The 24,802-nt window shown below is 38.8% G+C and overlaps 1 protein-coding gene across 50 annotated transcripts; it reads left to right on the top strand.

The window, feature by feature from the left end:
• Positions 1 to 6,023: 6,023 nt before the first annotated feature.
• Positions 6,024 to 10,386, top strand: LOC126585939 (glycine-rich protein DOT1). Of its 50 annotated transcripts, none has more exons than XM_050250569.1 (11): positions 6,024 to 6,259; positions 7,637 to 7,717; positions 7,805 to 7,893; positions 8,081 to 8,155; positions 8,322 to 8,431; positions 8,516 to 8,659; positions 8,815 to 8,877; positions 9,283 to 9,351; positions 9,424 to 9,447; positions 9,607 to 9,687; positions 9,823 to 10,386. In XM_050250569.1, the coding sequence occupies exons 1-11, from the start codon at positions 6,137 to 6,139 to the stop codon at positions 10,068 to 10,070; spliced, it is 1,107 nt and encodes a 368-aa protein (XP_050106526.1). In that variant the 5' UTR covers positions 6,024 to 6,136; the 3' UTR covers positions 10,071 to 10,386. The 50 variants fall into 50 exon arrangements, with proteins under 50 accessions (XP_050106526.1, XP_050106515.1, XP_050106499.1 ...); XM_050250566.1 differs by having other exon boundaries at positions 6,025 to 6,259; positions 9,796 to 10,386; XM_050250549.1 differs by adding an exon at positions 9,529 to 9,552 and having other exon boundaries at positions 6,025 to 6,259; positions 9,283 to 9,447; positions 9,634 to 9,687; positions 9,769 to 10,386.
• Positions 10,387 to 24,802: the final 14,416 nt, after the last annotated feature.

Below are 24,802 nucleotides of genomic sequence, written 5' to 3'. Positions count from 1 at the left end.
CTATGCATTACCTCCAAAGATACCCATAAGCGTATATTGGAGAAGTTGCGCTGTTTGTAGAGTGGATTGTACTATACATACATAAGGACAATTGAATCACATACTGTCATGAACCAGAAGATCATTGATTCAAAAGTTTACATGTTTTGGCATGACCGTTTAGGTCATCCAGGATCCACCATAATGCGTATGACCATTACCAACTCTAATGGACATCCATTATTGAGCAGAGACATTGCTATCTCAAATGATAACCCTTGCAAGGCTTGTTCTCAATGGAAGTTGGTAATTAGACCATCACAACTAAAGGTTGATGTTGAATCCTCATCATTTTTTCAACGAATTCAAGGGGATATTTGTGGACCTATTCAACCATCTTGTGGACCATTTCGATATTTTATAGTTTAGGTTGATTCATCTACCAGATGATCACGTGTTTGTCTCTTATCTACTCGAAATATAGCTTTTGCAAGACTTCTTGCTCAAATAATTAAGTTACAAGCACAGTTCCTAAATTACCCCATTAAGTCAATTTGACTGGATAACGCTGGTGAATTTATATCTCAAACCTTTGATGATTACTGCATGACATTGGGCATTGATGTTAAACACCTTGTTCCTCATGTCCATACTCAAAATGATTTAGCAGAAACATTGATCAAGCGACTTTAGTTAATAGCTCGTACTCTGCTTATGAAAACAAAATTGCCAGTTTATGCATAGGGACATGCCATCTTACATGCTGCATCATTGGTTCGATTGCGACCTATAGCCAACCACCAATACTCCCCAGTACAACTCATGTTTGGCATCAGCCAAACATTTCACATTTACGAGTTTTTGGTTGTGCTGTTTATGTGCCTATTGCATCGTCGCAACGCACTAAAATGGGACCTCAACGTAGACTGGGAATTTATGTAGGTTTTGATTCACCATCTATCATTAGATATTTGGAACCCCTAACAGGTGATATGTTTACAGCTCGTTTTGCTGATTGTCACTTTGATGAGACAATCTTCCCGTCATTAGGGGGAGAAAAAACTGTTCCAGAAGAACAACAAGAGCTGACAAGGGTTGTACCCACCTTGTCTCATTTTGATCCACGTAGCACTCAATGTGAAAATGAAGTGAAAATGATCGTTCATCTTCAAAGTATTGTCAATCAAATGCCAGATGCATTTAATGATGCTATGAAAATGACAAAATAACATATACCAGCAGTAAATGCACCTGCAAGAATTTATGTCCCTGTTAGACAAAATAAAGTGGCAGCGAATGATTCATCTGGTGCACGCCTAAAGCGTGGTAGACCCCCAGGTTCAAAAGATTCAGCCCCTCGAAAGAGAAAGATAAGGACACAGCTGAATCCAAATGAAATCATTCAGAAAGAGAGAATGAAAGACAAATCCACAATTCATAATTCTGGACTTCCAAAAAAAGAAAATGTCCTTGTTGTACTATTTTTCCTTTGACTAGGATTTTTCCCATTGGGTTTTTCCTATCAAGGTTTTAACGAGGCAACATAAGCATACTTAACATTATATCAACAATCCAGGTAAAGTTGTACTCTTTTTCCTTCGCTACGGTTTTTTCCCACTGGGTTTTTCCGAGCAAGGTTTTAACGAGGCAACTGATGTTGATATGTGGGCATCCAAGGGGGAGTGTTATAGAATTAGTGGATGAATAATGAATGCCCACTCAAAGTTGTAAAGACTTAGTAATAGTGAGTAATAGTGTTTGATACTTTCAGAAGTATCATCATTATATTTTGATGGTTGTAGTTACGAGAATCGCTCTATAAATAGAGCACTTCGTCTGTTATCAAACACATTGCGAAAGAAAGCAAGAGAAATAATATCAGTATCCCTATCTTTATCTGCCATCCTTTTTGTGTTATAGCTATTAAAGTTATAGTATGATATTTTGCATCTTCTTCGCTCCTGTCCTTAGAAATGTTATCTCTTTAACTTTTGTCTATTTATAACAAGTCTTATATTATTCAATTCCTCTAGTATCATGTCATTGCATGAACCCACAATGTGTGACATAGACAATGAAACATCATTAAAAGATAGGAAGCCATTTTTGTACATGACTCGTGATATACAAGAATTGATGTCAATCATAAAGAGGTGATCCCCAACCACACTAAAAGATATTGGTACCAAGGAAAGGGACCATCTCTGGATCCCTTCCACCAAATTCACCCAATCACCTAATTCGGGCTCTTGAAATTTGATCAAACAGCTAAAATTATTATAACTTTTAAAGGAACCCCTGTTTGTATCTGTTGGATCAAATTTTAAGGGTTCAGACTCCTCTCGCACTTTCTTTTTTGTCTTTTTGTTCTTATAAAAATATCAATGTAAGATGTTGACGTAACTTAATCGTAACCGTTCAAGTAGGAAGGGATGAAATGAGATAGATTATTAAGGGATAGAATCGTCATCCGTAGCAAAATCCACCACTCATCCCATCCTAGCTCAAAAACTCATCAATATAATTTTTTTTTAGGTGGGGCATCAAGTACATGTATCTTTATCAATTAACCAATTTCTAAATTCTTGTCATATCCCGGCTTGAGCCCCCACCATATTAAGGGCTCGACACCACCGTAACACGATATTGTCCACTTTAGGCCCCAACCACGCCCTCACGGTTTTGTTTCTGGGAACTCACATGAGAACTTCCTAGTGGGTCACTCATCTTGGGATTGCTCTCGCGCGAACTCGCTTAACTTCGAAGTTCTTACGGAACCCGAAGCCAGTGAGTTGCCAAAAGACCTCGTGCTAGGTAGAGATATGAATATACACATAAGGCTTAGAGGATCCACTCCCCTAGGTGATGTGGGATTTAACAATCCACCCTCATTAGGGGCTCGATGTCCTCGTCGACACACTTCTGATCAAGGATTGGCTCTGATATCAAATTGTCACATTTTGACTCGGGGTCCACCACATCCCAGGCTCCGCTTCTGCCGTAGCACGATATTGTCCGCTTTGGTCCCAGGCCATGCCCTCACGGTTTTGTTTATGGGAACTCACACGAAAACTTCACAGGGGGTCACCCATCCTGGGATTGCTCTCACTCGAACTCACTTAACTTCAGAGTTCCGATGGAACCCGAAGCCAATGAGTTCCCAAAAGGCCTCATGCTAGGTGACCAGAACCCCCACCACATCCCGGGCTCGACTCCACCGTAGCACGATATTGTCCATTTTGGACCCCAACCACGCCCTCACGGTTTTGTTTCTGGGAACTCACACGAGAACTTCTTAGTGGGTCACCCATCTTGGGATTGCTCTTGCGCGAACTCGCTTAACTTCGAAGTTCCGATGGAACCCGAAGCCAATAAGTTCCCAAAAGATCTCGTGCTAGGTATAGATGGGAATATACATATAAGGCTTATAGGATCCACTTCCCTGGGCGATGTGGGTTCCGATGGAACCCGAAGCCAGTGAGTTCTCAAAAGGCCTCGTGCTATATGAAGGTGGGCATGTACATATAAGGCATAGAGAATCCATTCCCCTGGGCGATGTGAGATGTTACAATTCTGGAGTAGATTCTAAAGAGATTTTGCTTTTTCATGAATTTACCTGGAATCGGGATCTTCTGACTTAACTTTATCCCTGCTTTGTTGAGGGGGCGACCCCATATTTCACCATAAATTGGTCAAACTATACAAAATTTCTTATTTTTTGTGAAGGATTAGAATTCAAGTAATTGATAATTCCTCAATTGCATGGTGTTTAGTTGTAATAATTTGGGGGTGTGACTAGTGGTGGGTTCACAATAGCAATGAAGAAGCTGTAAAATTGATATCCCCGGAAGGCAACAAAAAAATGAGAAAATTACTTCGTGTTAACAAAAAAAAAGGAGTCATTACGGTCTTATGAATAATTCGACGATAATTTTGGTTGCGGTCCCTCAATTGTTTGCTTGGAATCTTATTTAGCCAAATATTTTGATCAAAGTCTCACATTTAAACGGTGCATCATTTAGGGAATTTAACTCCTGTATTTATCAAATTTATAACCCACAAATTATGAAATTTAAACAAATTTAAATTGTATTTTGAAAATATAATAACTTCTTAAAATCGATGATAGAATAATATTGTTCTTCACATAGTTTTTGCAAAAAATAATATACTCACGTAACTATTGATATATTTTAAAACACAAAATAAATTCATGTATTAGTATGGGTACATTAATAAAAAAAATATGAGTACAAATTAAATTAAAACATACGGTTGCATATCAAAATTTAAAATTAAAGGTACAAATCAAAATATAAAAAAATGGGCATAAAAAGAAATTATACACATATGGGTATGAATTAATGCTAAAAGAATATTGGTACAAAATTTAAAAGATAAGTACAATTAAATTAAAAAATATAGGTACATATCACAAATTAAAATTATGGGTACAAATTAAAGTTTTTATTTTTTTAATATGAAGTACATATCAAAATTTAAAATTATGGGTATAAATCAATGTCTAAAAAATATATGGCATAAAAAGAAATTAGAAACACATGGGTATAAATTAAAATTAAAAAAATATTGGTACAAAATTTAAATTATGGGTCAAAAATTAAAGTTTTCAAAACATTAAAATATATGGTACAAATTAAAAATAAAAATATGTGAAAATACTAAAAGAATATATTTGATAGAATAAGTATTTCAAATTTAAAATTGAAATTATTTAATATTCAAATCATGATGTGGAAGTTAAAGGATTTTTATAAGAAAAAAAAAAGGAAAAAGAATAAGGTTTAATTAATAAAAATGAAAGTAAGTGACGAAAATGGGTTGATTAGAGGATTCAAAGCTCCATCAATGACTTGAGAGTTTAAATCTACTTCAATATTTGTTCATGTCACTATTTAATGCTAGTGACTTAACAAATGTTCATTGTCACATCTCGGTCCGGGCCCCCATCACATCCCGACTCGACTCCACCGTAGCATAATATTGTCCACTTTGGGCCCCGACCACACCCTCACGGTTTTATTTCTTGGAACTCACACTAGAACTTCACAGTGGGTCACCCATCTTAGGATTGCTCTCGCCCCTTTCTCGCTTAACTTCGGAGTTCCTACGGAACCTGAAGCTAGTGAGCTCCCAAAAGGCCCCGTGCTAGGTAGAGATGAGAATATACATATAAGGCTTATAAGATCCACTCTCCTGGGCGATGTGGGATGTTACAATCCACCCTCCTTAGGGGCTCGACGTCCTCGTCGGTACACTTTTGGCCAGGGATTGACTCTAATACCAAATTTTCACATCCCAACCCGGGCCCCCACCACATCCTGGGTTCGACTCCATCGTAACACGATATTGTCCACTTTGGGCCCTGACCACGCCCTTACGGTTTTGTTTCTGAGAACTCACACGAGAACTTCCCAGTGGATCACCCATCTTGGGATTGCTCTCGCCCCTTTCTCACTTAACTACGGAACCCGAAGCCAGTGAGTTCCCAAAAGGCCTCGTGCTAAGTAGAGATGAGAATATACATATAAAGCTTACATGATCTACTCCCCTAGGTAATGTGAGATGTTACATTCATGATTCAGAATGTTAGGTCTTCAATTTATTCGATCCAACAGCAGAATACTAAAAGGGGTGTGTAAAAAGTAAAAAATGAAGGACAAGGATCCTCTCCGAATCCTTTATGTGGGGATCCGAATGATTAATCAATCGTGTCCATTCATCGTACATCGTATGATCAATTTTCATTAAGTACTATTTATATTTAATTTTAAATTATAAATTAAAAATAATTTATAACCACACGATGGTTAGATTAATTGATCATTTGAATCCCTACAATCTTATTCCAAAAATGGATGTGTGGAGCACCACCCTTACCAATTGTGCAGTGATACGTGGAGGCACACGATGAGTTGGAACATGTACGCTACTAAGCCCTGGCTGTCGATTTGTGAAATATGGAGGAAATTGAATTGGGCTTGGGCTTTTGAAAACCAAAATTTCGCCCTTTTTTTAACTGCTTCCCGTTCTCACTCTGTCTCTCTCCTCTCCTGTGTTCTCTGACTCTCTCGCTCCTCCGCTAGGGTTTTATAGGGTTTTCTGTTTCTCCCAAATCCAAAAATTCCGAAACGCCATGGAAAAGTTTCAGAGAGTCGAGAAGCCGAGGCCCGAACTGCCCATCAACGAGAACGAGATCCGCATCACCACCCAAGGCGCTATCAGAAACTACATCAGCTATGCCACCACTCTGCTGCAGGTTCATCTTCTCTCGCTTCGATCATCTCTTCTGTTATCATTTTTCGTCGTGATTTGTTATATTCATTAATTCTTTTGTATTTTTGGTTTCTGGGTATTTTTGCATGTCTTTCTTTTTGCATTGGGTTTTTTTTTTTTTTCCGTTCGGTTTATTGGGTTGTTTTTGCTTCCAATATGGATGGATATTTCGCCGATTTTGTTATTTGTGGGTATTGGGTCTTGGTTGTTTGGTAATGATAAATGCATTTGAATGTTGTTTTATGGATTTTTCTGGTTGTTTGTTATGGTTGAAATTTGAATCGCATGAATGTAGCTGCTGTTGTTGTTTAAATTGATGGTCTCGGCTAAGTTTTTGTTACATGTATGCGGAAAGTCCTTTGTGATTGTTAATTCATGTTGGCGTGGGAGATGCTAGCCGGTAGGTCTTGACTGAAGTCCATTGGCAGTTTTAGTTTATTGGGAATGCCAGTTATCAATTATTTACGTCAGAATAGTTCTATTGACTTCAATGAGGAGGTGGGTAGACTTAGTTTTCATGTTTTGCGTCAATAATTCAGTTTACTGGACAACCCGTGTTGTAAGCAGCATTGCAAATCTAGTTGTGTGGTTGTTTGCATCATATGCTATGTCATTGGATTATAGACCAATTTAGGCCGAGAGTTCAATGAAGGCTGGAGCTGTGAAAAAGGATAATCAATGTTCCAAAATTGTGGTTGTAAAGACATGAGGGAACTTTTTAATTATGGTTCTTAATACCGATAATTTCTCTCCAACAAGTACACAAGGCCCTTTTTGGTATGAATAGTACTTTCCTTTTTGTGATGGATTCTCCACCTGGGAAGGGTTTCCTTCAGTGTACTTGTCCAAATCTATCAACGAGGCGGTTAACTGTTTTTAGTCACAATAAGGCCTTACCGGAGTTTGGTTGACCCCTTTCTGTGGGTGAATATACCTTTGACGCTTGGCTGAAACACATTGACATGATAAGAAAAAATTGTTACATTAACGAGAGTGTTCCATAAACCACTCAGGTAATAAATAGTAATAATATTTATTGTGAGAATGGGCAAGAATTCATACCTATTTACAGCTGTAAGATTGGTATGTACATGTTCTGTTTGAGCTTCTCTTTATTATGTCTCTTTGCTATAACTGTTGTTCATTTGCCTTTTTATGTTCTAGAAATCCTAAGGTTAACTTTATTTTCTCTCCCTGTGCTTTTTTCTGTCAGCTGGTACTCGAAGATCTATGTTATAGAACAAGTGTCTTAAATAATACTTTGTCCGAGTGGTCTGTATGCATGGTTATGGTGATTCATCTATCCTCGCATCTGAATTTTTTGGAGCTAATCTACCAATTCTGTGGACATTTTCCATAGGATAAGCACGGAAAAGAAATCGTCTTGAAGGCAATGGGACAGGCAATTAACAAGACAGTTGCAATTGCTGAAATTATAAAGGTCACTATCTTGCTCCCCTCCCGACAACTACCCAACAATCTCTCTGTCTTCATTGCACACTAACCAGCCATTTGTGTTTGAAAACAGAATAGAATTCCCTTGTTACATCAAGAGACTGCCATCAGCTCTGTAAGCATAACTGATGTGTTTGAACCGATGGAAGAAGGTCTTCTCCCGTAAGTGTCGCAGAATAAATTTCCACTGCGCAATTTTGTACGCATGAATATATTTATGGTGATTACTTTGTCCAGTAAGGAAATGGCTTAAACAAATTTTTAGTGTATGCTATGTTCATATGCATGGTTATTTTCTTTTTCTGCTTAATTAAAAATGGGCGTATTAAGTTATAAAGATGTGTTGCAGTGTGGAAACGACTCGTCATGTCTCAATGATTTCAATCACATTATCAACTAAGGAGCTAAACACAAATTCTCCTGGGTAAGTTCTGAAACATGTTGGGATCTTCACCAAGGTTGATTTTTAGATTAAGTTTGAAATTCTTCTGCGGTATATGCATAAAAATATTGAGCTTACGGAAACGTGATTCCTGTTCCTTTTCTAGTGCTTTTAATTTTAATATTTTTGGCATGTTCCCTTTCCATAGGTATCAAGCCCCATATGTTGCGGATCAATCAAAGCCACAGCCAAAGTACCAACAGCAGCAGCAACCAAAACAAGCACGTGTTTCTTACAATGCTGTTAATGAAGGTGATGGTAATGACAACTTATCACGTAGCTTTTATTTTAAGCATGTTTTAATGTTTCAATTTTAACATGCTTCCTTTATTTGGTGGTTAGATTCATATGGCCGAGGACGGGGACGTGGTAGAGGAAGAGGCCGGAATTGGGGCAGGGGTGGAGGGTATGGCAATTATCAAGGCGGATATGGAAATCATCAAGGTGGATCTGGGAACTATCAAGGTGGTTATAGAAACTATCAAGGTACAATAATGAAATCACACAATTATTTTCTACATTAGGGGTTTAAGTAATCTCCTTATGGTTTTATGAAGTCCCTCTATTATATATACATATATACATGTATAAATTTTATATAATATAAATCTGTCCTTCACTTGGGACTTCTTTTCTGGTAGATAATGGTGGATATTCCAGTCGGGGACAAGGTGGTGGACGTGGTAGGGGTTGGGGTAACCGTGGTAAGTTTACTTAACTTTCTATACAGGGTCTCTATGCAATAATCAAACTTGTGGATGAGTCTATGCATTCTTTTTAATAATTGCCTATACAAGGAGAATATCCTGAGCAGCATTTTGGGTTAGGGGACGTTGAGGGATTATTTACAAAAGAGTTGGCCATATTTGAAGGGTTGGCATTGTACTCTATTTTGAAGAGTGTTGGATCATTGTGTCTTTGTGTTTGCTTTCAATTGGGTACATGTATTCAATTGTATCCCTATACCTCTCAGTCTGGTGGATACACTTAACCGCTTAAGATGTGTGCTTCAGATACGAATATGTTCTTTTATTGATCTGTATGTGAGCATTGGTCACATATGCGCAATGGACTGACTATTTCAAGCATATTATTTTCTTTTCTTATAGGTTCTGGTGGTGGGTATGAAAGAGGTGCTGGTAGCTATGAAAGAGGTTCTGGTGGTGGATATGAAAGAGGTGCTGGTGGTGGATATGAAAGAGGTTCTGGCGGCGGGTATGAAAGAGGTTCTGGCGGTGGGTATGAAAGAGGTTCTGGCGGCGGGTATGAAAGAGGTTCTGGCGGTGGGTATGAAAGAGGCGGTGCTGGTGGAGGGTATGAAAGAGGCGGTGCTGGTGGAGGAGGGTATGAAAGAGGTTCTGGTGGTGGGCATGAAAGAGGTGGTACTGGTGGTGGGCATGAAAGAGGTGGTGCTGGTGGAGGGTATGAAAGAGGCGGTGCTGGTGGAGGGTATGAAAGAGGCGGTGCTGGTGGAGGAGGGTATGAAAGAGGTTCTGGTGGTGGGCATGAAAGAGGTGGTACTGGTGGAGGGTATGAAAGAGGCGGTGCTGGTGGAGGAGGGTATGAAAGAGGTTCTGGTGGTGGGCATGAAAGAGGCGGTACTGGTGGAGGGTATGAAAGAGGCGGTGCTGGTGGAGGGTATGAAAGAGGCGGTGCTGGTGGAGGGTATGAAAGAGGCGGTGCTGGTCGTGGGTATGAAAGAGGCGGTGCTGGCCGTGGGTATGAAAGAGGCGATGCTGGCAGAGGTTATGAAAGAGGCGGTGCTGGTGGATATGAGAGAGGCGGTGCTGGTGGATATGAACGAGGTGGCAGAGGTGGAGGGGGAAGAGGGTACAACCGAGCAAGAGGACGGACGGGTGGGCGCACAAGAGGTGATGGAACTGGAAACCAAGCATAATCTAAAGTTGGTGATATTTTTTGCTTCAGCTACAATGCATATGCCCTTTGGCCCGTGAGGGTGCGTTTTTATGAGAGTACTGTTTCAATGGCGTGAAATGTGGCCTTTCGATATTTGGCGTTGTTTAAACAGTTTCTATTTTGATGTTTTCCTCCTGCATTGCATTATATTTTTTGTGGATATGGGCAGCCTTGTTTTGGGTCTTGCATTTAGCCGCCGGGTGAAAAAATTGGTCGGTTTTAGTATTGCTGTAATTCTTTTGACATTATTGTATCTAGTGCTTCCTTAAAATATATCTTTATTTCTTTAAAACTAATTTTCACTTCCTATTTACCCATTCGCTCCTTGAAATTCATTTCTTCTTCTCGACAAATTACAGTTCGAAATGTGTGAAAACTTTTCCCATCAACTACTGTATGTATTGCTTTCTTCGTGATATCCCGGAGTACCGTAGAAAATCTTCAATGATAACATTTGCTTTGTGCCTTCCAAGGGTTCAAGGACCCTCCAAAATTGCCTTTTCGTTAGTTGCATTGGCGAACAAGTTTCGCCCAATTAGGTAAAAGCTAGCCCGATAAAGTATGGATAAAGCTCAGATGGTGGTCGACTATGGCCTATATGCTTCCAGTCTTAGGTCGGACGGCTCCTGTTCAGTGGAATCTCCAACCACTCAGTATTCATATTCACATGTCATGGACTATCGACCTTATTGTTCTATCAATACGATTTGTATTCCGATTAGGTATATAGTTGTTGATATCGTGTTTATATACTCGAGAAAAACTTGGGTCAAACTGCATGACTATCCCAAGGGTCAGGCTAGCCAAGCCACATTGTCAATTACTAATCATGTAAGCTTCCACTAACATATAGACATGATATTGACAATCGAAGTATCGATATCATTAATGATATGAAAGACATTTATAATCGAGGCCATGTACATATGCTTATCGATATTAATTGGTCAGACCATCCAATTGATCAGCCGGTTTGACCCTAGTGTTTCTCCCAACTCAGTCTGATGAATAATGATCTTTGACCATATTGACAACTACATACCACCTCTACAATAAAAAAGAGTTTAACATGCATCGATGGAATCCATTATTAGAAATGTGGTCAACAGGTGCTCAGTACATTGTAGTCCATATAATAGCACTCTTAAGGCCTTTCAAAAAATAGTTACGAGTGTGATACCTAAGTATAAAAATCAAGTAGCAGTAGTTATGAGAGTGATACCTATATATAAAAATCAGGCAGCACTAGTTTGATACTTGTAACACTCATGCTATATTAGTGTGAGTTCAATATATTTGTATAATACTCAAATTTTCCAGCCTAATGTAGAGTATGATTCTTATATAAGTCCAACATATTAGTACCACACTTACTTTCTTCGGCCTAATGTGGAAGACCTAAAAGCATTTCTAAAAGACACTTTAAATCTATTGGAAAGCTAGTTTAAAGAGCCAAACTCATGAAAGTCATCTCCAAGGGAATCTTTATCCCACTCTTAACTATTAAGTTTAGTTTTGTGAATAGTTGTTCAATAAATTTAAGAGAGCATTTTTGCTTTCCGTCATAAATTATGGTGTATGCTCACCAATCACCATTACCTTTAAAGCTTGGCATTTGCCCACTAACATAACCATGGTTAAATTATTTATTTAAAATATAAAAAAAAAACTAAAATGCTCTCCATCCAATGTATTAAAAAACTCAATTATTTCCTATTTAAAATATTCACGAAAATGCTCCCTAAATTTAAAGAGGAGAGAGAGTTTAAAGAATATGCTTAACACAAAAAGAATATTAATTGGGGAGAGAAATATGTGAAAGATGAGAAGGATTAGAGAGGTGGATTGTTCAAATATTAAGAAAAAAAAAATGCCAAAACGGATTAATAGTCCTCGTGGTGATAGGGTATTTGGAGGATAGCTCAAGTAGTAAAAAAAAAATTAAGATTTAAACTCTTGTGGTAAAGATTATTAGCAAATTTAACCCAAAAAACAAACATCTAGTAAACTCAATTAAATATAGGGATAAAAATGTCCACCCACACTTTTTATTTCTACTAGCCTTATCTTCCTCTCTGTGTCTGTGTAATTATACATCCACATGCAATGCAAGGCCACGATCGGATCAACACATGTCTCCATGTGAACTGATTGTCGTGGTCTTCCGGCTGCTCAACTCCAAGCCCAGCCATGATGACTGCTCCCTCGTCTGCAAGCACTAGCTCATCCTTGAGCGCCTCAGCAGCACCACCCTCTACATCGGCGCCACTGCTAGCCCAAACCTCGTCATCGACCTCATCGCCGCCAATTCCGCAATGTCCGCACCGTTCACATTGACGAGTGCCTTAACCTTTCGTCGGTGAGACTGCATTCTACCAATGGCGCTGACAACAACGTGCTTGATTTGAAGAGCTTATTGAACGCCGGTATGATTGCTATCGGCGACAAATTCCCTAGCTCGAAAAACTTAGCTTAATTTGGTGCTCCAATGCTATGGATGCAAATTTCCATCGTCTTCTCCTTTGACGAAAATGCACCTGCAAGATAATAACACCTAAGATTAAAACCAAAAGCCTCGCGCACCCACAATGAATTTTTGGGAAGGGAGCTTTGGCCGAAGAATCTTTGATGCCAAAGTTAGAATTTGAGAGAGAAAGTGTTTTGGAATTTTTTGGGAGAGAATGGCCTAGCATTTTAGTGGGAAAACATGGCTATTTATAGGTGAGTGACCGGCCCTATTTGGAGAATAGGGGCCGGCCACATATGGTCAAATTGTGAATGTAATTGCAAGATATTATGTGAAATAATATCTTGAAATTAACTTGGCAATTAATCCCAAATTGAATAGGAAAATTGGGAGTTACCTTTTGAATAAGGATTTGATGAGGAGTGATGAGAGGGTTTTGAATAAATACCATTTTGATCACCTTTGACTCTTCCTTGATTGAGTCGTTATTATCCAATGAATGCGCGTGAAAATCTTGGTGTGCCTCGAGGATAATTTTTCCTTTTTACCCAAAAGTACACGTGTCACCTTCATAATTTTCTTGATTAGTTTTGGCTCCACAAATGCCCCCACACCTACTGGGCTACGACCCTTCGACTTACCAGTGAGTGGGCAGTATTTTCTGTATTTACTTATGTACTATTGATTTTTCCCAGAAATTGAATTTAAATGAAAGTATGTTTTCAAATGCCATGCATGCATATTATATGAAATATATGAATTGGTATTTGATGCATATATGTGAAATGGTGTTGTGGACGCACAGGTGAGTATCAGGTGAGTTTTATGTTGTTCATATGGTGTATTGATGATGTGAATTGTGTTGAGAGCTCATAACCTGCACCCCTGGTGTTAGTGCTTATATTATTCACCCCGCACCACACGCTCACCTTAGATCCAAGTAGGTGCATGTCGTACAGACCATTAAAGGGTTCCGACATGTCGTACAGACCATTAGAGGTGGTTCCAACTTGTAGGTGATTTTAGATTATTATACAGTTGTTGATGAGAGAAGCACTAGAGTGTATTCTTACACCTTTCTTATCGTACAGACTACTTCAGGTAGTTCCGATTTATGTGCAGAGTAGCGCCGTACAAGTCACTGTGGTGACTCCGGTTGGTTGGATATTGAGCTATAGAATTAACTGTACAGGACCAGCTGCAGGGTCTCCAGTTGATTTATTATTTCACCTGTTATATTGATGCATCCTTATTTTGTTATTGACGCTTATACCGTGGCATACTTTCTGGTTTTTGACAAAGATTTATGATTTGAGATATATGAAGATTTATATGCATATTATGTTATTTTCTGGGAAAGTATACAGGTTTTACAGCGAGTGGTTAGAAATGTTATTAATTGAAATGTTTTCGAAAAGCTTTGTTTTACTGATCCACTCAATTTTGTTTTGCGCCCCTCCAGGTTCTAGTTAGCAACGTTGGTGGCCCATGAGGATTCCCACGGCGTACTGACAGACTACATAAATGTAGGACTCACCTTCGGGTGTTGTAATTTAGTTATAGTCCTACTTGACTGCACCTAGTACTTATGCTCTGAACATATGTGTTTCACACTTAAACTCACTCTAGTATGCTAGTTGGTTATTATTGATAGTAGATGGATTTTATTCCTTCGTAATTCTTTTATCTTTTGCTTCCGCATCGCACTTTTGGTTACGTCACGCTCACGTGACGGCCAGCACACCTTAATTCTAGGATCGGGGTGCGTCAGTTTGGCTCGCAAGAAAGGGCAGCAGGTGTAGAGATCTCCAACTTTGATGCAGATTCCCACTTGGACTTGGAATTAGATTCTTCTAGGAAAGGAAAATAAATCGCCTCTAAAGCCTATTTAAGCCTACCTTAAGTAGGGGATTAAATCAACTTCGGGTGGCAATTATTTATATTTACAAGAAAGAGAGAAAGTTAGAGGATATTTGTTCCCCCTCCCCTAGCATTCTTCTTTGCTTGCCTGTGCAAATAACCGTCTTCAGTTGATTTCTTCGTCTTCCTTGCATTGCACCAGTGTAAGAAAAACTTAATTCTTTTTGTCTTCTTCTTGGATGGTGCTGCCATGGGACAGTCGTCGGGGTGGTGTAGCACGTCAGTTGGCAGGGGCCAGGAGTCGGCTTAGCATAGGCCGATGAAGTGGTGTGTCAAGGGCCATAACTTGTGTTGTTCGGCTTGACTCAAACCAAGGGCTGGCTCGACATGGGCTGAGGAAGTGGTGTGGTATAGGCCATGGTTTAGGCTACCACGTTTAGGCTGCTTGCCAAGAATGAGGAAACTACTTGAGTTTGATTTCTCAGATGCCGTATATGAAGCAATCAAGGACAAAGCTGCTAAAGATGAAGTATCGGATGAGCGAACTAGTGAGTGCGAAGTGGCTGCTGCCCCATGACCATTTGCTGCTTAGCTAGTTTTCAAGTATTCGATATGTTGATGCACAAAACCGGAGGTCTTGGAACAACGTAAATTCGACCCTGAATCTGCAAGAAATGTAAATAACACAAGATGTATCATGGTTCACCCTTATATTTGGGCTACGTCCACACAGATTATTGTATTTCTAAGAGAATTGTGAGGGAGAAAGTGTGAGGATCTCAGGCCTAAGAATTGGCTTCTCCTACTTGTGAGGGTGAAGAGTCCTTTTATAGAATAAAGGCTCCTCACTTATTACATATTTACCCTCTTCCTTTATTACATAATTACATTTAAGTCCCCCGAGTATTTGTATGAGATCTAAATACGAAGGCCCTAAGTATGGTATAAACACGATATTTTGAGTTGTGTGGCCTTTCCGCACTAGAGATAAATTAGTTTATCCTCTCCTACTGGAGAGCTGACCTAGATGAGTGTCGGGGAATTAGTTTACCCTCTCGCACTGGAGAACAATTGGTTCATCTTCTCGTACTGAATAGTTGTTCAATAAATTTAAGAGAGCATTTTTGCTTTCCGTCATAAATTATGGTGTATGCTCACCAATCACCATTACCTTTAAAGCTTGGCATTTTCCCACTAACATAACCATGGTTAAATTATTTATTTAAAATATAAAAAAAAATTAAAATGCTCTCCATCCAATGTATTAAAAAACTCAATTATTTCCTATTTAAAATATTCACGAAAATGCTCCCTAAATTTAAAGAGGAGATAGAGTTTAAAGAATATGCTTAACACAAAAAGAATATTAATTGGGGAGAGAAATATGTGAAAGATGAGAAGGATTAGAGAGGTGGATTGTTCAAATATTAAGAAAAAGAAATGCCAAAATGGATTAATAGTCCTCGTGGTGATAGGGTATTCGGAGGATAGCTCAAGTAGTAAAAAAATATTAAGATTTAAACTCTTGTTGTAAAGATTATTAGCAAATTTAACCCCAAAAAACAAACATCTGGTAAACTCAATTAAATATAGGGATAAAAATGTCCACCCACACTCTTTATTTTTGCTAGCTTTATCTTCCTCTCTCAATGTCTGTGTAATTATACATCCACATGCAATGCAAGGCCACGATCGGATCAACACATGTCTCCATGTGAACTGATTGTTGTGGTCTTCCGGCTACTCAACTCCAAGCCCAGCCATGCTGCCTGCTCGCTCGTCTACAAGCACTAGCTCATCCTTGAGCGCCTCAGCAGCACTACCCTCTACTTCGGTGCCACTGCTAGCCCAGACCTCGTCGTCGACCTTCTCGCCGCCAATTCCGCAACGTCTGCACCGTTCACATTGACGAGTGCCTTAACCTTTCGTCGGTGAGACTGCATTCTACTAATGGCGTTGACGACAACGTGCTTGATTTGAAAAGCTTATTGGATGCTGGTATGATTGCTATCGGCGACAAATTCCCTAGCTCGAAAAACTTAGCTTAATTTGGTGCTCCAATGCTATGGATGCAAATTTCCATCGTCTTCTCCTTTGACGAAAATGAACCTGCAAGATAATAACACCTAAGATTAAAACCAAAAGCCTCACGCACCCACAATGAATTTTTGGGGAGGGAGCTTTGGCCGAAGAATCTTTGATGTTAAAGTTAGAATTTGAGAGAGAAAGTGTTTTGGAATTTTTTGGGATAGAATGGCCTAGCATTTTAGTGGGAAAACATGACTATTTATAGGTGAGTGACCGGCCCTATTTGGAGAATAGGGGCCGGCCACATATGGTCAAATTGTGAATGTAATTGCAAGATATTATGTGAAATAATATCTTGAAATTAACTTGGCAATTAATCCCAAATTGAATAGGAAAATTGGGAGTTACCTTTTGAGTAAGGATTTGATGAGGAGTGGTGAGAGGGTTTTGAATAAATACCATTTTGATCACCTTTAACTCTTCCTTGATTGAATCATTATCATCCATTGCATGCGCGTGTGAATCTTGGTGTCCTCGAGGATAATTTGTCCTTTTTACCCAAAAGTACACGTGTTGCCTTCATAATTTTCTTGATTAGTTTTGGCTCCACAAATGCCCTCACACCTATTGAGCTGCTCGCAAGAAAGGGCAGCAGGTGTAGAGATCTCCAACTTTGATGCAGATTCCCACTTGGACTTGGAATTAGATTCTTCTAGGGAAATAAATCGCCTCTAAAGTCTATTTAAGCCTACCTTAAGTAGGGGATTAAATCAACTTCGGATGGCAATTATTTATATTTACAAGAAAGAGAGAATGTTAGAGGATATTTGTTCCCCCTTCCCTAGCATTCTTCTTTGCTTGCCTGTGCAAATAACCTTCTTCAGTTGATTTCTTCGTCTTCTTCGCATTGCACCAGTGTAAGAAAAACTTAATTCTTTTTGTCTTCTTCTTGGATGGTGATGTCATGGGACAGTCGTTGGGGTGGTGCAGTACGTCAGTTGGCAGAGACCAGGAGTCGGCTTAGCATAGGCCAATGAAGTGGTGTGTCAGGGGTTATAGCTTGTGTTGTTCGGCTTGACTGAAGCCAAGGGCTGGCTCGACATGGGCTGAGGAAGTGGTGTGGTATAGGCCATGGTTTAGGCTACCACGTTTGGGCTGCTTGCTAAGAATGAGGAAACTACTTGAGTTTGATTTCTCAGATGCCGTATATGAAGCAATCAAGGACAAAGCTGCTAAAGATGAAGTGTCAGATGAGCGAACTAGTGAGTGCGAAGTGGCTGCTACCCTATGACCATTTGCTGCTTAGCTAGTTTTCAAGTATTCGATAAGTTGATGCACAAAACCAGAGGTCTTGGAACAACGTAAATCCGACCGTGAATCTGCAAGAAATGTAAATAACACAAGATGTATCATGGTTCACCCCAATGTTTGGGCTACGTCCACACAGATTATTGTATTTCTAATAGGATTGTGAGGGAGAAAGTGTGAGGATCTCAGGCCTAAGAATTGGCTTCTCCTAATTGTGAGGGTGAGGAGTCCTTTTATAGAATAAGGGCTCCTCACTTATTACATATTTGCCCCCTTCCTTTATTACACAATTACATTTAAGTCTCCCGAGTATTTGTACGAGATCTAAATACGGAGGCCCTAAGTATGGTATAAACACGATATTTTGAGTTGTGTGGCTTTTTCGCACTAGAGATAAATTAGTTTATCCTCTCCTATTAGAGAGCTGACCTAGATGAGTGTCGGGGAATTAGTTTACCCTCTCGCACTAGAGAACAATTAGTTCATCTTCTCGTACTGAAGAGCAGAGCCAGAAGGGTGTCGGGGAATTAGTTTACCCTCTCGCATTAGAGAGCAATTAGTTTACCCTCTCGTACTAAAAAGCATGGAAGTCGTTGTTGTGAGTGCAGTTGAGGAAATCTGAACAACTGAAATAATCCTCAGCCTGTGAGGTCTTGTTCGGCGATATTCTTGAGACTTCGAACTGCTTATGGAACCCGAGTAAGGGTGTAAGTGGAAAGCGTGGTGAGCTGCTCCCAAAATTTCTTCAATCTTCAAGTATTACGTCATCGTTAAATATTTTTTTCGTGTGCCATTTTGAGGCTTAGTTGGTGATTAGTTGAGAATCTGAATTGATTACAAGCTTCTTCACCGCTAAGTCTTTCGCTAACATGGGCTGCTAATAAAGCCTTGTCCTCTGCTTCATCATTAGATGTTTTGAAGTTTGGAGTGCCATGGGTTTGGTTAGCCCAAGCCACAAGGCAAGATCGGCACGGATGAGAACCGTGGTGCAAGATTGGCACAATTATGAGCCATGGTGACAGATCAAGGGTTGTCGGGAACTGTGAAACAAGTAGGCATGGCTGTGAGTGCAGAGTTTGGGATAGCTTGGGCCATATTGTGCGCAGCATGAGGAATTTGACCACTAGGTCTGTGATGCTCGGCTACTGGTGATGTGCTGCTTCAGTATTAAATCGTTTAGAGTGTTGAGAACAAAGCCTAGCCCTAATTCTTGGTAGTTGGGCTAGTGTGTCATTCTAGTACTTGTCTGCCCTTGACACGTCATTGGGCTTAGTTTCTGCGTTTGTCAGAACAAAGCTAATCTTTGTATCCAACAATCTATGTGAGATAATCTCGTTTACTCGATCTTGTCAATGAAAGGCGACCTACTTATTTTGGTCATGTCTCATCGGAGCACCTCATCAGTAGCTTTGTTGCGCTGGAAATCACATAATCATTTGATCAGGAGCCTCTCAACTTATTCCTGAATTTTCCTCTAGTAGGGCAGCGGAGCTTTCGGCTGCCCTCGATCGTGACTTGTTGATTTAAGCTTCTCTTCCATGTGCTTAGCTCGTTTATCTCGCGGATGCGGTACATCTGGTATGTTCCTAGCAGGCGAACGAATTAGTCGCAGGCTACTGTTGAACTTGAGCCAGATTGAGTGACTACTTCTCTCCGTTCGTTGTGTTGCCTACTCTGATGTGAGGTGGAAAATGCTCATTGCGGGCCTAGCCGTGAATGAACACTTTGCCTGGAAGGTTACTTATGTTGATTATTGGAGTATGGCCCCAATCGTGAATGTATGCTTGTCCGAAGGCCTAATCAAGAGTACACACTCCTCTGCGCGCTAAGACGAGAATATACGCTATCTTGGTGGCCTAGTCGGGAGTGTACACTGCTAGAACGCTCAGTTCTTGACTGGTCAAATGGCTACTTGCCAAAACGCTGTTAGAGAGGTTCATTATCTGCCCTTGTCCTACTTCGGGACACCTCATCTAGGGCACGTTGTATCTCAGTATGCTGCAAGAGTTGATTCACCAAGGTAGTCTGTTGCGCAAGAGCGTTTGTCAACTCTATGACTTGTCAAGACAAGTGTTGTTCGCCATTTGGGGTGGAAGAGCTTGGACGACTTACGTCTAATTGAGTAGTGGAAGTGTAATGGACTCCGAGCGCGAGATTTAGTTGGGATATGTCAAATCTGTGGATAAATGGGGTGAAAATACCCCTGGTTCAATCATTGGTCCAGAAATTTGAAGTCGGGATGGTTAAACTGGTTTTGGACCGATTGGGATTGCTTGGTGGGTCACATGAGTGAACTGGACCATGGAAAAAGGTCAGATCGTGGGAATGAGCCGGACCGCTGGCGTGGGCTGGGTCGCGAAGCGTGCATGCACTGGCCTTGTCTTTCATCAACGCAGCTTTGGTTAGTTGTTGTGCAGCATAAGCTTGGGCTTGTCACTGCAAAATGGCACGAGTTTGGCTTGGCGTTGCTCTGTGGCGTGGGCCTGAGAGTTCTAGGCTACTGCTACTGGCATCTGGGCCTACGTTTGCCCCTGGCCTGGGCTGCTGAAGTTGCAGCAAGTTGGGCTGCCTCCATGGCTTTCGCCTCTTGGGCCATAGCCTGGTGGCCTCACTACCATAGAGTTGGCCCATTCCCCACTGCCACTGTAGTCCTCATTGCTGCCATGGTGGTGGTGCTCCGTGGGGGCAAAGTTGCTCATCTTGCCATCGCGTTGAGCCTCGTGGATCGTCGTGGTGGGCATACGTCCCGTCCTTCATCATTTGATCCGGATCTTTGAACGTAGGAAGTTCCATTCGTCGTGGTTTCTGAATTTCCCGTCATTGTATTTTGCCCTTACCTCTATGCAAATAATTAAAAAATGATAGGTAATAAGAAAGTATGAAAAATTTACGAACGAATGAGAAATGAGAAACTTTGAATGCGAAAGTCTTCTTCGAGCGTGTGAATCAAACTCTCAATGAAAGCACAAATTTGTGGATGCAAATTTCCGTTGTCTTCTCCTTTGATGAAAATACACCTGCAAAATAATAACACCTAAGATTAAGGCCAAAAGCCTCACGCGCCCACGAATTGGGGGGGTGGCTTTGGCCAAAGAATCTCCAATGTCAAAGTTAAAATTTGAGAGAGAAAGTGTTTAGGAATTTTTTGGGAGAGAACAACTTAGCATTTTAGTAGGAAAACATGGATATTTATAAGGGAGGGACTGGCCCCTATTTGAAGAATAGGGGCCAGCCACATATGGTCAAATTGTGCATGTAATTGGAAGATATTATGTGAAATAATATCTTGCAATTAACTTGGCAATTAATCCCAAATTGAATAGGAAAATTGGGAGTTACCTTTTGAGTGAGGATTTGATGAGGAGTGATGAGAGGGTTTTGAATAAATATGATTTTGATCACCTTTGACTCTTCCTTGATTCATTTGTTATTGTTCATTGCATGCGCGTGGGAATCTCAATGTGCCTCGAGGGTAATTTTGTCCTTTTTACCCAAAAGTATACATGCCGCCTTCATAATTTTCTTGATTATTTTTTGCTTCACAAATGCCTCCAATATCGGTCTAATCTTGCTGATAAGTGTAAATTGTTGAAATCATTGGATTTACTGGGAGTGTTTGCTTAATTGGCTTTTAATCTCTTTTGTTATTGCTTTGTTAGAGTTGAATTTTAATGCTTCAAGTATGCAATTCTTCGTTTGAATACTTAACTGGAAATTATTGGTACATTGCTAAATGGGTTACTTTTGGGGTACTGTCTTGCAGTCTTGCTTTCATTAAAGGTACAATCTTTTCTTTTTGTAAGCATTTGAATAATGTTATCCTTACATTTTTTAAGATTATAGAGAAAGAAAGAAAATGGCCAACAGAGAATAAATGTGTGAGAGCCTGGAGAGTGAGTCAAGAGCAAGTACAATTACACAAATAAAAAGAGGGAAGAGAGAAGAAGGCTAAAAAGAAAGAGTGGTTGGACACTTTTATCCCTACATTTAATTGAGGTTTATTAGAAATCTCACATTTGGATTAAATTTGCTAATAACTTTCACCACAAGGGTTTAAATCCTAATTTTTTTACCACATGGGCAATTTTCCGAATACCTTATCACCACGGGGACTATGAATCCAATAGAATATATTTGGTTCTCATCTCTAAATTTTTTCATTAATTGAATTTTTTTTTATCAAGGTTTTTTCCATGTCATTATTTGAATATTATATTATATGTGCTATGTCAATTTCAAGAACATAAAACTTTTTAATCATTTTCAAATATATATTTTTAGTATTTTTCATATATTTCTATTTGTAATTTGTACCAATATTATTTTTATTTTTATTTTTATTTGTACCCGTAATTTTAAATTTTAATATGTGCTCATATTTTTTTAATTTAATATGTACCCATTTTTTTCGCTGAATGTACCCATTATAATTACATTTATTTATTTTATGTTTTTTTTTGTCAATATATTTCTTTTATGTTTTAAGATATATCAATAGTTATCTCTTAAAACATTTTAATGAGTTATTTTAATTTCGGTTCTTAATCAATAGCTACCCTAAACTGAGTAGCTAAAATTATAAATTCACCAATTAAACTAACAAATAATTTTTCAAAAAAACAAACAAAAACTCTTAGAGCTGTTGCAAGGTAAGAATTGCTTTTAAATGCCACATCATCTGCCAGAAAGGAGTCAATTGCATCAAAGTTGATACCTTAACCACGTTCCCGAGTGCCTCAAAATTCAATTAGATCATTTTCGATGAAGATGTATGAAAAAAAAATTAAATGTAAATTTGAAGGCTTATCAATGTCAAATTTTATTTTGCTCCAATTCATATGTTTGTTTCTATTCAATTAATATTTGTAGAAGGGTTTTTATCACAAATGGTCCCTAAAATTTACCTTCACCATCAAGATGATCCCTGAAATTGAAAATCAATCAATGTAATCCCTGAAAATAAGTGTCGCAACTCAATGTGGTCATTTCATCACAATTCTGTTAAAAAATTCATTAAGTGCTGATGTGGCAGGCCAATTTTAAGGACCATTTGTGAGAAAAAAAATTGACTTATGGGACCCATTTATGTGCCACATCTAATGGAATTTTTAATAGAGTTATGATGGAATGACCACATTGATTTGCGATACCTATTTTCAGGGACTACATTGATTATTTTCAATTTCAGGGGCCATCTTGATGGCGAAGGTCAATTTCAGAGATCATTTGTGATAAAAACACTTTGTAGAGTCCACTCTTCAAAACAATAAATAAAACTATTTTTCATGATTTATGATTGGTGCATTACTAGGATCCACAGAACATAACATATCGGTTTGAGCTCCTATCTAGCTTCAAATTTTATTACATGGTATTCCACTTAAGATTTGACATCTCTTTTAAAGATGATCTTATATTTTCTATTAAAAAATAGTGAACTAGAAGAAAAACACTTTGATAAATATAAATTTCCAACAAAAACACTTTAATAATTTAGTTTGAGAAAATAAAATATCGATAATTTATTCAGTTGGCATATTTGAAGTGATTTTAGTTGTGAAATTTTGTTTGTTATTACAAAGTGATCTAGCAGACTTTATATGTGAAAATTTGTACAAGGACAACTAATAGAGCATGTTATTTAAGACCAACTCCACCAGTTTCTTGATACCTAGGCAACTGGGTTTCTTTACTGCTTGGAGGATGAGATTACATAGAAAAGTATACATTGTTATATTCAACTCTCGTGCTAATAGACAATAGCATAATGTTAAGTATAATTATTCTCTCTTGCATATCATTAATCATAAACACAAAGGGTAACGGTGAACAGCATTCATGCCGTAAACATTCTCTCCACAAAATTAAGGTAAATTGAAGTTTGAGAGCCAACTAGGATCTTTTTTTCTCATCTGACAATTGAAACAAGTTCTTCAGGGGGTGCTGATAGATATATAGTTGAACTATAGAAACAAACAATATGAAATTTTGATACGTCTACTCTTCTGGAACCATTTTTCCTAACTAGTCCAATGAACCTGTCCAGGTTCATCCATATATTTTCGCAGACCTTTCCCCCAACACTGCGGGGCACTAACACTTTCTTCTTATTTTGTTTTTCCACACACCTCTTCATTTCTTAATTTGGACGTAGAATGCAATGTAATTAGCTTGGTTAATTGAATTGGACACGCACTAATTAATAAGGATTAGGTGGTAAGATAATAATTACAGTTCATGATTAAGAAAGGAAAAAAAATAGCCGTTTCCTCTCGCATGAATTTGGTACAAAAAAAAAGAGAGACCATTGATGCCAATCTATCCATTAAATACAATAAATAAAAGGCAATCTAGCATTCGCTATGTGACATGCATGTAAGGGTTACCATAGCTGGGCCAGAAGTATCAACATTGTGTAATCGTCAACTTTTATACAAGAGATGACATCGAGTACATAATCAGAGAAAACGTTTTGTCGTGTATATATAAGAATTCTCTTAATATATACATATTTATAACATTCTCATAACTTTCATCGATCACACACGATGTTTTTTATTATAAGAGTCTCAACATAATCACGTCCAAGTTGATCCCAAAATTGAAATAATATGGGGTAGGGAAGAATTATATGTTTATAATAATTAGGTAATTGAAAAACTAACCCCACCTTTAATAATTAACGAAACAAACGTGACGACAGATCTGTTTATGCCATAGGTTAGATTCAATTTTCACTAATCACATGAACAGGATTACATTATCCCTAATCAAAATGATTAAAGTGGAATGTACATTTAATATTGTCAACTGGTTTGCACGACTTATATGATCTTGTTTGGCTAATGGCAACAAATTTGAATACCAAAAAGGTTGAATTTCAGCTTGACACGTTTCCGGGCCACCACGTTGTATCTAGTCGATTGGCTGGTGCGTGAGAACAAACCTACAAAGATGAATCGGGTCGTGATATACCACAACGTTCATGATCATCTTAAAAATCTAAAATATTATCAGATATTTGCCTGTATAAATTGGACTCGTGATTT

The sequence above is a fragment of the Malus sylvestris genome, chromosome 10 (genome assembly GCF_916048215.2).
Source record: "Malus sylvestris chromosome 10, drMalSylv7.2, whole genome shotgun sequence".
Classification (NCBI taxonomy): Eukaryota; Viridiplantae; Streptophyta; class Magnoliopsida; order Rosales; family Rosaceae; genus Malus; species Malus sylvestris.
The sequence above is the reverse complement of the archived record's forward strand: the minus strand, read 5'-3'. Positions and strand labels throughout refer to the sequence as shown.

What these genes read in the sequence shown, in the direction of transcription:
- LOC126585939 (XM_050250517.1), top strand. Translation starts at nt 6,137, where the DNA reads ATGGAAAAGTTTCAGAGAGTCGAGAAGCCGAGGCCCGAACTGCCCATC. An exon ending in ATGCCACCACTCTGCTGCAG is followed by an intron (nt 6,260 to 7,636) that starts GTTCATCTTCTC and finishes CATTTTCCATAG; the next exon opens with GATAAGCACGGAAAAGAAAT. An exon ending in TGGTGGTGGGCATGAAAGAG is followed by an intron (nt 9,688 to 9,768) that starts GTGGTACTGGTG and finishes GGCATGAAAGAG; the next exon opens with GCGGTACTGGTGGAGGGTAT.